Genomic DNA, 13,356 nt, shown 5'->3' with positions numbered 1-13,356 from the left:
ATCCAAAATCATAATATGGCATTAAAATCTACTCCACACAAATTTCCAGCAAGATATACTCTTATTAAACCACTCATATATAATTTAATTAAAACAAGCTGAAAATTAATTTAAAACCTCATACTTTAATCCCAATTAATGGGTAGTCAAAATTCCTTCAAAAAACTTAATTTTTAGCATACTAACAAAAATTCCAACAATATTAATTCATGAAAACTTGCTGTAATTATACTTTAAAACCTTCAAATTAAAGGACCACCCTAAATCATATTCCTTCAATAATCAATTATTTATAAATTTAGGGTTTCAAAATTAGGGCTTTTTTAATTAAAATAAAAATCTGAAAATTAATTTGCACCATACTTAAAATCAATCATCTTAAAATCATCACAAAACTCATAATTTATAATTAGATCTAGAATTAAACAAAAGAAAAATAAAAAGAATAATTTTTTTTTTCGAAGGAGGGTGGCTGGACAGCAGCCACGACACCACAGCCAGCTGCTGATGGCGCCGCCGCTGCTGGTGGTGGTGGCCGGCGGCCCACCGGTGGTGGTGGTGGCCAGTGGTGAGTGCCGAAAAAAGGGGAAGGGGAAAAGAATGAAAAAAAAGAAATAAAGGAGAAAGGAGAGAAAGTTTACCTTGGGTATTCTCCACTCTGGACAAAGTTTAATTTGCCCAAGTGTTGAATATTTATACCCCTTTCTCTAGAAACCCTTCTTACCTAAACTTTCCTTTTTTTTAATCTTTAATTTCCTAATCCCTTTCCTAATAAAACTTTACTAAAATAAAGCTTTCCTAAATTAAATCCCAACTTAATAAAATAATTAATTAAATAAAACTTTCTTTTTATAAAATATTTCCAAACTTATTTAAAATAAATAATTAAAATTCCATAAATAATTCATTTTAAATTATTTAAAAACCTCACAGAATACTTATTTAAAATAAAATACGTATAAAAATATGGGGTATTACACCTGTTTCCTTATAATTGAATATTTTCGAGTGTTTTCTCGTGTTAGCAAACCATGGAGGATCAATTGATGAAAGAATGGGATCGTTTAAAATTGACTGATTAGGAGAATTTTGTTTTTGGCCAATCGAATACTGCTCCAATCGAAGAAGGATCGAACTCTAGAATTGCTCTGTCTTTAGTGGGTAAATTACTCACTAAGAAACCCTTTAACGTTGATACAATGAAGCGGGTTCTGAAGAATTTGAGGCGAATTGGCGATAATGTCGCGATTCGTAGCGTGGATATGAACTTGTTTATTTTTCAATAGTAAAGATAGGTGGAAGGTATTGGATGGTAGACCATGGGCTTTTGACAATAAAATTCTGCTATTGAAGGATATTTGTGTTGACTAACAACCTTCAGATGTTACTTTTGACTCATGTCCTTTCTGGATTAGGCTTATTGATGTGCCGTTTGGTAGACGTTCGATTCAATTTGCTTGAGATGTTGGGGACTGTATTGGTGTATTCTTACTTGCTTAGAGGTGGATAAATCTGATCCTCTCTGCTAGGAGGAATATATGAGGGTGAAAGTGATGGTGGATATCACAAAGCCGCTACGAAGGGGAATGAAAGTTGCTGTTGGGACCGGGAATACCAAATGGGTTGGCTTCAAGTATGAAAGACTTGGAGATTTTTGTTATTTCTGTGGTCGAATCGGTCACAATGATAAAGACTGCGAGGAGAAAGATAACCGTGATGGGGAGTCACCTATGGTCTTTCAATACGGGCCTTTTTTGACTGCTTCTCCTCATCGCTCGAAAGTTCCTGAGGCTGAAAGGGAAAGGGAGAAAAAATGGATGGAAAATCTAAAGGTTATAGGAAGAGTGCAACACTCTTACTATAATGTACCTAAGGCTATCTGGCTTGGGCCTCATGGTGCTGCCAGGAAGCTCTTGTTCTCTTCCTCAAATGCATCGAATTGCACTACTCCCAAGCCGAGAACTATTTCACTGATGGCTGTTGCTAGCAATAGAGGGGATAAAATGGTGTTGAGGCCGGTATCGGTTCAGGAAAGTGGTGAAAATTCGCCAGGTCGTGGAATGGACAGTAGCAATGATGTGCTATTGAATGTTAGGGTTGAGCCTTCAAAGGGGCTGCTTGTGGGCGCTAATCAAACTGGGATTGGTGGGAGGAAGGGGGTTGGAGCAAATAGGGGGCGCATGACACCAAGAGATAATGGGGCCGTGGATATGGACATGTCTGAGGGTTGTGGTGATGCCATTGTGTCAAAGAAAAGGAGCTTAGAAGATGCGGCTGATGACAGCCAACAAGTCTCTGCCACCAGCTATGGAAAAAAATGAAGCTAAGTGAGATTAGTGAAAGCAATGTTGTGTCTGTATTCAAAGTAGGGAGTCTTGGGGTTGACCAAGCTCTCGAAAAACAATGAAAATATTAAGTTTGGAGCTGCCACGAAATTGGCAACCCGTGGACAGTTAGGGCTCTCTGTGATATGTGTTGGAGAGATAAGCCAAATATTGTTTTCGTGATGGAAACTATGAATGATGATAAACGCCTTAATAAAATTAAAAATAAATGTGGTTATATTGATGGTGTATGTATTAGTAGTATTGGGAGGTCGGGGGGTATGGGAATGTAGTGGAAGGATATTAAGGTGAATGTTTTTTCATACTCTATGCATCATTTTGCTGTTGATATTCTGGATGATATTAATTGTGCTGTGTGGAGGGCTATTTGTATTTATAGGTGGCCGAAACAAACAAATAAACACTTAACTTGGTCCCTTATGTCATCTCTTAAATCTGATTGTAGTTTGCCGTGCATTATGTTTGGTGACTTTAGTGAGATTACGAGCTTGTATGAGAAGGAAGGTGGGGTACCAAGGAGTGAGAGGCTTATGGATGCTTTCCGAGATGCCATGGATACTTGTGCTTTACGGGATTTGGGGTACAAAGGTAGCATATTTACTTGGGAGAGGGGAAATTTCATGGATACTTTTGTGAGGGAAAGACTTGACAGATTTATTGCCCATGAAGATTGGTGTACTCTCTACCTGAATTTTGAAGTAAGTAAGTTGCCTATTTTCAAAACAAATTCAGATCATGCCCCTATTTTTTTGTCAACTGAAAGAAAAGACAGTAGCAATGGTGGTGGGACGGGTTTAAAATTCGAATCACTTTGGCTATCTAGAGATGATTGTGGTGAAGTGGTGGCTAAGGGGTGGAATGAGAGTACAGGGCTAAATATACGCGTGTAGAGTAGCAATGTGTGGTGAGAAGCTAGTGTCTTGGGCTGCTTTGACGTTCAATTCTGTGAAGAAGAGTATCAAGAAGGGGGAGAAGAGAATGAGGGAGCTAAAAAGGGGTGTGATGGATGGTGCCAAACTTGCGTTATGTAACTCTCTTGCTGCGGAACTTGATACATTATATAGATTGGAGGAGTCGTACTGGCACGCTAGAGCTAGGGCTAATGAGCTTCGTGATGGGGATAAAAACACTAAATATTTTCATCATAAAGCTAGTCAGAGGAAGGCGCATAATAGAATTGTGGGATTGATAGATGATAATGGTTAGCAGTTTGAGCAACGGGGTGACTTAGAGAGGTTGATTTCTGCATATTTCTCAAATCTGTTTTCTACTAGCTCGCCGACGGGGTTCTAGGAAGCGTTGTAAGGGATAGAAAGAATGGTTTCTGATGAGATGAATGATATGCTGGATTGTGAACCGACTGCGGAAGAAATAAAAAATGCTCTATTCCAAATGCACCCCAATAAGGCTCCCGGCCTTGACGGTAAAAATGCTCTCTTTTACCGAAAATTCTGGCATATTGTTGGCCCTGATATTATTGCTTTTGTGAAGAGTTGGTGGAGAGGTGATGTGGATTTATCGGAAGTCAATAACACTTGCATTGTTCTTATTCCGAAATGTGAGTCTCCTACTCAACTTTCAGAGTTCCGACCTATTAGCTGATGTAATGTGATTTATAAAATTGTGTCGAAGACAGTGGCTAATAAATTGAAGGTTTTGCTTGATAAGGTGATTTCTATTAATCAGAGTGCTTTTATTCCGGGTCGTCTTATTTCTGACAATGCTCTTGTGGCTTTTGAAATTTTCCATGCTATGAAGAGGGGTAGGGATAGGAAGGATGGTAGCTTTGCTCTGAAGCTTGATATGATTAAGGCGTATGACAGGGTGGAATGGGTTTTCTTGGAGAGGGTGATGGACAAGATGGGTTTTTCGGGTGCTTGGATTGGTCGAATTATGAGTTGCCTCCAGAGTGTTCAGTTTGCTTTTAAAATAAACAAGCAAATCTCAAGGTCGGTCATTCCATCTAGAGGGCTTCGGCAAGGTGACCTTATTTCTCCTTATCTCTTTCTATTATGTGCAAATACGTTTTCAACTCTAATAAATAAAGCCGCTAGAGATGGTCTTGTTCATGGTGCTAGAGTATGTTATGGTGCTCCCCGGATTTCACACTTATTTTTTGCTGACGATAATATTTTGTTTGCTAAAGCTAATACTCAAGAGTGCTTTGTGATAACTAATATAATTAGCAAATATGAAAGAGCGTCGGGCCAGAGAATTAACTTTGATAAAACTGAAATGGCTTTTAGCAAAAAAGTATGTCCCTTTTGTTAAAAAGAAATTGTGGATACTTTAGGGGTTCGGGAAGTTAACCGACTTGAGAAGTACCTTGGTTTGCCGATGATTATTGGTAGATCGAAGAGAGCAATTTTTGCAGGTGTAGACATCCAATTGTGTCTCCCCAAAAAAACCAAACCCAGTGATGAGTACCTTTCACGTCACTTGATTATCGAATAAGGTGAAAGTGTGAAAAGTCTTGTGATGTGGTTGTTTTAATAAAATCTTTCCTTCTGTTTTCGAAAATCTACTCTATTTTATGAAAATAGCTAGTCCAATTTAGCTTGGTCCATGACAAGGGTCCAATAATAGTGTAGTTGGGTCGAGTTCGCAAAGAGCTTTCCAATGATATATTATAAGCCCAATTCCGATGAATAATGAGGAAGTTATGACCAAAGTACTAAATTGGGTCTGAAATGGTTTTATGGCCCAATGATCTAGTGGAGGGCCTATTAATTAATATTCCTAAAATTATTAGGATTGATTCAAATTTTTTAGAGTAGTCTAGAAGGTTATTTTTGAAAATAACGAATTTGGTTTGAAATAAAACAATATTTTATTATGATAAAATCTGATTTAAAATTAATAAACATGGAGTTTAATTATTTAATTTAATTAAAGAAAGGATTCCATACCAAAGCGCGTTTTATCTTTTAACTAGCGCCAAACGACAAGTCTTTCGCCAAACGACAGAGCCTGTCGTCATGCGTGATGCTTGTCGTTTCGCGCTGGGCTCTGTCGTTGGCGACACGGGTCAGTTTTATTCCGATTCAAATTCTGATTCTTTTATATCGTTTCTGGACTATTTTCTTATTAATAGGGTCGTATTTCCCCGTTTTCATTCACTCAGAATCATCAAGATTCACAATCATCCTTAATTCTCTCAAGCAATAGCTTATTCTTCTCTCTTTTTCTAAACCTTTCCCTTTTTCAAAATTCCTCATTCACAAGTTCTAGACACACCTAGCCAAGTTCGGAGTTGCCTTCGCCCTCGACGTGAAAGGTTGATAATTTCTGAGGGTTTGGTCCCAAATCTCTATTTCAATTATTTGATTTGATTGTTTGATCTAATATTTTCCTTGAAGTTACTAACGTTTGTATTTTGTTATTAGAAAGAGATACGAGGCTTCGAAGTAAGTAATTTAATTGCTTAATTATTCTTTTGATATAGAAACCATGTTTAAATTGTATTAATTCCTAGTATCATGTTAGGATGTCTTCATGATTCCTAGTATCATGTTAGGATGCTTTTATTGCTTTTTTAGTATCATGCTTAGGTTGCTTCCTATTTTCTTCTATCATGTTGGTATCATGTTAGGGATAAAGGTTTGATCTTTAATGTTTAGTGACATGCTAGGATTTGTTATTAATCATGTTAGTATCATGCCTAGGATCTTGCTATTATTATTATGCTTTGATGAGAATATTATTATGATGATGATTTGTTGTTATTATGTTGCTTGATATTATTTATTATTGTTGCTTGATCACGCCCTCTCTTCCAGGTTTAAAGGGAATTTGTACTTGTAATCACGCTTAATAAGATAATTAATAATCTTGTTTAGGCTAATATGATTATAATTCAAGTGATCGCCAATAATAGATTTGTTTGTGCATTAATATTCAACCAACATAGATTAAAAGGGTTTAGGATTAATATATTGGTTGTGTGTTAGTCAGAAAGCGCACATGAATATGAGAAGAATAAAGTAGAGGCCTTTTTAGGGCAGGTTCAATCTCTTTTAGGTTGAATTTGTACCTTCATCCCCGAATATCCAGTCATGGTTCCAGACCACTATGGAGTTAGCGATCTCATGGATCGTGAAGAGGTGTAACCTTCACCCTGTGAACAGTTTACAAGTTCCTAAAACTTGTTGGCGACTCTTTTGCTCTAGCTTCCTTCTCTTTGGACGCCATCATGCTTAAGTGTATGATCATAGTGGGGCTCAAGTGTGGGATGCTTGAAATATTCCCTACAGCAGGCCTAAAAGAGCGTCTCTTGAAGAAGTTAAAAGGTTGGAAGGAGAAATTGTTATCTATGCCCGGTAAAGAAGTATTGATCAAAGCGGTAGCCCAGGCTATCCCGACTTATATGATGATTATTCTAAGATTTGGGTGGGGGACGACGGGCTCGACAAAAAAGCTACATTGGCAGAAATGGGAAGATTTATGCAAACTGAAGAATATGGGTGGCTTAAGCTTTCGTGACCGTCGGTATTTTAACCAAGCTCTCTTGTCAAAACAAGTTTGCCGGCTCCACCATAACAAAGGTACTCTCTTGCATTCTATTCTGAAAGCAAAATATTTTAAAAATTGTGATGTGTTGGATGCATATCGAGGGTATGACCCGAGTTATACGTAGCATGTGGGGGGCTAAAATCCTTGCTTTTGGAGGGACTGAAATAGAGAGTGGGAAATGGGTGTGACATTTGGGTTTGGGAGTCCGCATAGTTGCCAGGAAATTCTTTGGTGTGTGTTCCCTCACCCTTACCTAGCAGTGAGTTGGGGTAGCGTGTGTGCGACTTAATTGACCATGTCACAATGTCTTGGCGAGTTGAGGTGATTAGAGATAACTTTAATGCTGCATGTCAATCCCATTGTCGTATCGTAGTATGAGAGATGGGATGTATTGGTGGCCAGATAAGAGTGGTGAGTACTCGGTGAAATTTATTTATTGGCTTGCGAAGCAAGGCCCTACTACTGTCCAAAGGAAGCCACATGATGAAGCTTGGAGAATTATTTGGGGTCTTAAGGGACCCCCGAAGCTTACCCATTATTTATGGAGGGCCTGCAAGGGCTTTCTTGCTTTAAGGGAAAGGTTACATTATCTTCATATGGTGGCTGATAAAACATGTTCAATTTGTGGTTGTGGGGATGAGACAGTCATTCACTCCACTTTTGAGTGTAGGGCTGCATGAGACATTTGGGCAACTAGCAATTTCACCCAACTTATTGCTCAAGCTCCTGCCACATGCTTCAAAGACAGATTTTTGTGGTTGGCTTCAAAGTCCACAAGCGAGGAGTTGAGATCGATGGTAACTCTAGTTTGGGCTGCTTGGTGGTGCCAGAATAAGATAACTTTTGATAATGAAAATCGATGCCCCATAAGTATAGCGACAAACCTGTCAAAATCTGTTCATGATTATGTTGAATATGCCAACAAGGTGTTCCTGCGTGGGGGAGCTCAAGGGTCTTCATCAGCAAACTCGTGGGAATGTCCTAGCTTGGAAGTAGTTAAAGTGAATGTGGATGCGCACGTTGGTAGCTTTACAGGCCTTGGGGTAGTCATCGGGGATGAGAATGGCATTATTCGAGCTGCTGCTATACGGAAAGAGTGTGCTGGCTAGGCTTCGGACTTGGCAAAAGTTGCGGCTTGCCGCTATGGGTTACAATTGGCTACTAGACTTGGGTATTTTTCGATTGTGCTTGAAAGTGATGCTAAGAATGTTGTGCAGGGGGTCAAGATGAAGAATGTAGGATTTACTCCTTTTTCTCTTATTATTAATGATATTTGTAATCTTTCTAGTGTCTTTGATGTTTGTTCGTTTTCTCAATTTAAGCGTGCGAGTAATACTCTAGCCCATCATGCTGCAAGGTGGGACTCTAGAGGTTGTAACGAACTCGTTTGTTTAGGTCCTTTCCCCCAAATCCTCTTAACTTTGCCGGAAATTGACCTCCATTAATATTTTATCCGCAAGTGGTTTCAAAAAAAATAAAAATAAATAATCTAACAATAACCTATGTTATAGGTAATGTCCTATTAGCATATTAGTGAATACCTTATACACAAACAAGTTTTAAAATTTCATCTTCATTTTTTGGATCAAACATGCTTTTGAAAAAAATAATATGCTTTCTTCTTCACTTTGCCTCACGAACCCAGACTGCCAAAAAATTGTTTATTTTTTTAAAAAGAAAAATTCGCATAAATATAATTGGGGATTATGCATCCCTTGTTTGGAATGTCCAATTAACATACATTTTTTAGGATTTAAATCGAATCAAATTCGTTCGTTCAAACCCCGATATTGAAAAAACTCAAATTTTGCATAAACAATGTAGATCAAGACCTAATTTCAATCTGCATTGATGTGTGAGTTTACATTGGGACAAATATTCTAATGATGGTGGTTATTTTCATTTATAGATGAACAAAGATTCTAGTGATGGTGGTTATTTTCATCAATGGATGAAGAATATTGAAGAACAATGAAAAACAATATTTTGATTTTAATTCTTTTAATTTAATATTTGTGAGATGGAAAATAGGAATTAAGGAAATAAGGAATTTGAGGAAGATAATTAAAATACAAAACTAACAAAATAATTAACCCAAAATTAGCATTTGGTGGCCGAAAATATGAGCATAGATATGCTCATATTTTCGGACCTCCACTTATAGTTTTAGATATCTCAATATTTTCGGACCTCCACTTATAGTTTTAGGGAAATATTAACTAGATTTTAAGGATTAAAAATGATTGTGTAAATAATATATTTTGTATAAAATAATTAATTAGGAAAATACCAATTATTCACTAATTAATTTCACTAAGAAAATCAGATTTTCTTGGTCTTGTTTACCAAGAAAATTCAAAAATTCCTAGTTAATTATTTAGGAAATTCGGCTCTTTTAAAGTTAATTTGACTTGATTAAAATATCCAATATATATACATATATATATATACATATATATATATATATACATATATACATATATATATACATATATATACATATATATACATATATACATATATATATACATATATACATATATATATACATATATATATATTGAGGTGTTTTTTTTATTGAGGTGTTTTTTTTATTAGTTTCTTTAATGATTTTTATGATTATTATTATTATTATATTATTATTATTATTATTATTGCTATAATTTGAAATTGAAAGTTAATTAATGATTTACTTTTTAAGTTTAAAATTGGCAAAAGAGTTTTTTTTTTTCTTAAAAATAATGTATTAGATTAGATAGTTAGAGTAGGATCAAAATTATCATCCACTAAGCATCCCATCCACCTGTTTCACTCGTGAATGACGGATGGATCGGATGCGGGTGATGGGTTTTACAAGTGACGGGTGGATCGGGTGGAGCGAATGATGGATTCAGGTGGATGCGGGTGAAGCTCTATCCGACCCGAATCCGATCCGTTGCCATTCCTACAATAAAGTGAGAATTTAAGAAAAGAGAAATTGTTTCGTGTACCCCTAAGGTTTTGAAAAATGCACCGTGTACTCCAAAAACTTTTCAAATGCAGTGTACCCTTGATATTTGTAAAAAACAAAAATGCGCCAAATACCCTTATCATCTATCAAAAGCACATATCATCCATTATTAAACTATAATCATGCTCACACACTAACTCTCTTTTGGTACTTTATATTTGTGCAGTAAAATTGCCTAAAAGCATGACTTAAAATTAAAATTTGAACTCCATCTATCATTATAAATTCTAAATTTTTAGGTATTAGAATTTGATTTATTAATTAGTTAATAAGTTTATTTGATAATTAAGTGTTGTAGCATTATACTGTAATAATTTAATAGAATTTGATGCTTAGAGGGTCTCAATCTAACAAAAATTACATTTGTTACGAGTTTAGGGATATTTGGTGTATTTTCTTACAAACCTCAAGAGTACACTGTGCATTTAAAAGTTTTTAGGGGTACACAGTGCATTTTTTTGAAACCTTAGGAGTACACGGAACAATTTCCCTTAAGAAAAAAACATTATAAATATTAAAAGTTGGTTGGTTTTATATATGTTATCAATATTGTATATTTGTCATCACTGAAAATATAGACCCTGCTACATCAACTGTCGTCCCTCCTCTATCTCGTTCCTCATGTAAACCTTTCCCTATAGCTTGTCATGTTGAATATAATCATTTTTCTATGAGACACAGGTGATTTTGGCGACGATCACTAAGGGAAAGGAACCGTCTTCATTCAAAGAAGCGGTTAAAGACGTTGGTTTGGCGTAAGGCGATGTAAGATGAGATTGACGCTCTAGACCATAATGGCACACGGACAGTTGAGGATCTTCCTCCCGGAAAACGGGCAATTATTAGTGGTTGGGTGTACAAAATCAAGTACACCGACAAGTCGAAGGTGGAACGTCTCAAGGCTCGTTTGGTTTTTCATGGCAATTGACAGGTTGCTGGTGTTGATTATAATGAGACGTTTTCTCCTATTGCAAAGATGGGTACAGTACGTCTTATTCTAGTTGTTGATGTATCTTTGAATTGGGAGTTACATGATATGGATGTTTATAATGCATTTCTTCATGGTGATTTGGATGAAGAAGTGTATATATATGCAGTTTCCTCTAAGGTACGGTACTCCGACAGCAGGAAAAGTTTGTAGGTTGTGGAAGTCTTTATATGGCTTGAAACAATCCTCGAGGCAGTGGTTTTCGAAGTTTTCCAGTGCACTGCGAGGTTTTGGGTTTAAAAATTCAGATGCTGATTACTCTCTGTATGTTTAGCTATGTACAAGGCAGTGTCTCTTTGCATGTTCTTGTCTATGTCGATGATTTAGTTATTGCAAGCTCCTCTTATGATGCCATTATTCGGTTTAAGGCTTATTTGTGCAAATGCTTCTATATGAAGGATTTGGGGTTGCTTAAGTATTTAAAAAAAAAAAGTATTTCTTAGGCATTGAGGTTGCTCGTGGTCCAGATGGTATATCTTCCTTTCTCAACAGAAGTACGCTTTGGATATTTTGACTGAGGCAGGTTGTTGGGTTGCAAACCCATTGATACTCCGATGAAGCATAATCATCGACTTGCACATGTTTCTGGTGAACCGTTTGCTCATCTGGATCAGTCTTGTCGGTTGGTTAGACGATTGGTGTATTTGTCAGTCACTCGACTAGAGTTGAGTTATTCGGTGCATGTGTTGGCTCATTTTTTGAGTGATCCGCAGGTTTCTCATTGGGATGCGGCTATTCATGTCTTGCCCAACCCTTCCTGGACTATCTTAAAAAACAACATGATCTATAAATTTGTGATCCTTAATTACTAAATTTTTACTTAGTTTATTTACTAGTTTTAGATTAATTAGTTAGAGGTGATGAATACTTTTTATCATGTCTTCTATTTACTGTCACCTGACCCGTTTTTAATATGCAGGCTGCATCACCACCAAGGAGCTCGGAACAGTGATGAGGTCCCTTGGTCAGAAGCCTACTGAGGCGGAGCTTCAGGACATGATCAATGAGTTTGATGCTGATGGAAATGGTACTATCGATTTCCCAGAATTCCTGGTAGCGATAGCTTCTTGATTTATCTCTCCAAGAACACAACACATGAGCAAGCAGCAGTTGCCAGAGCTCCTAAGTTTTCCATGGTTTGTGTGGAGCACGATTCATCTGGCATGCTGGCTGTGAATTTGCCAAAAAATTAATGTCATTCTTTCCACTTTGGTTTTTTGGATGAATATTGTAATATTGCAGCTTTTTTTATGAAAAAATGTAAGTTTATATATATGTAAGTGTTTATACATCAATTTAAGTCAAAAAAAAAAAAAAAAAAAAAAATTTTTGGGGCATTAAGGGCACCGGTTCTGAACAGAACCGGTGCTAATAATTGTTTTAATTTTTATTTTTTTGGGGCATTAAGGGCACCGGTTCTAAACAGAACCGGTGCTAATAACTATTATTGCCACCGGTTCTGAACCGGTGGCAAAAAAGCTTACTTTTTAGCACCCCTCAATGAACACCGGTTCAAAAGCGGTGCTATAGGGGGATTTTGAACCGGTGCTCTTTTATATTTTTCTACTAGTGAAGGCATCTTGTTTTGACCTATGAAGGATTTACGATTGACGGCGTTTTGTGATAGTGATTGGGCGGCATGTCCATTGACTCGTCGTTCTTTGATAGGTTATCTTGTGTTTTTAGGTCGCTCTTTGGTTTCTTGGATGATCAGACTAAGAAACAACCTACCGTATCTCGTTCTTCGGCCGAGGTCGAATATCGTTCTATGGCAATTACTATTGTGAGTTGAAGTGGTTGAAGGCATTGTTGCTATCTCTTGCGGTTGTTCATTCGAAGTCTATGCAACTATTTTGTGATAGTCAGTCGGCCATACGTATTGCTAAAAATCCAGTGTTTCATGATCGTACGAAGCATATTGAGGTAGATTGTCATTTTGTTCGTGATGAGTTGTTCAAGGGTAATATTTCTACCTCTTATATTTCTACGAATCATCAATTGGCAGATATTCTTACGAAGGCGCGCTCATGGACGACAACAATTTGGTTTTCTATTACACAAGTTGGGCATTCGTGATTTGCATGCTCCAACTTGAGGGGGAGTATTAGAAGTTGATTGGTTTTATATATGTTAATATTGTATATTTGTCAAATTTTGTGATAGTGATTGGGCGGCATGTCCATTGACTCTTACCCCACTTCCCTATATTTTTTTATTATCTTTTTTTTTTCTTTCTAAAGCACTTTAACCTATCCTGCTTACTCTTTCTAAGTACTATGTATAGGTATAAGCAAAGCACTAATAAGATTAAAAGTAATTTAAAATTCTCAATTACTCTTATTAATAAAGATTTTGTTTCATTTTCACAAATTATTTATGATGTATGGAGTAATTTATGAACTTTAATGATAAGTTAGATACAAATTGTCTGTAAACAAAAAAAGTGCGTGTACAAAATTACTAGTATTAATTTTTTATAATACAGTAATTAGTTTGATACT

The 13,356-nt window shown here is 36.5% G+C and overlaps 1 protein-coding gene across 1 annotated transcript; it reads left to right on the top strand.

Moving 5' to 3' along the window:
- The first annotated feature begins 2,764 nt into the window (after positions 1-2,764).
- On the top strand, positions 2,765-3,235 carry LOC145565238 (uncharacterized). Its single transcript, XM_081625305.1, has one exon. It carries the CDS (start codon positions 2,765-2,767, stop codon positions 3,233-3,235), a length of 471 nt encoding a protein of 156 aa, XP_081481431.1.
- The last annotated feature ends 10,121 nt before the right edge of the window (positions 3,236-13,356 follow it).

Source organism: Chenopodium album, chromosome 10, assembly GCF_948465745.1.
Source record: "Chenopodium album chromosome 10, dcCheAlbu1.1, whole genome shotgun sequence".
NCBI lineage: Eukaryota > Viridiplantae > Streptophyta > Magnoliopsida > Caryophyllales > Amaranthaceae > Chenopodium > Chenopodium album.
This window is presented reverse-complemented; position numbering and strand designations above follow the sequence as displayed.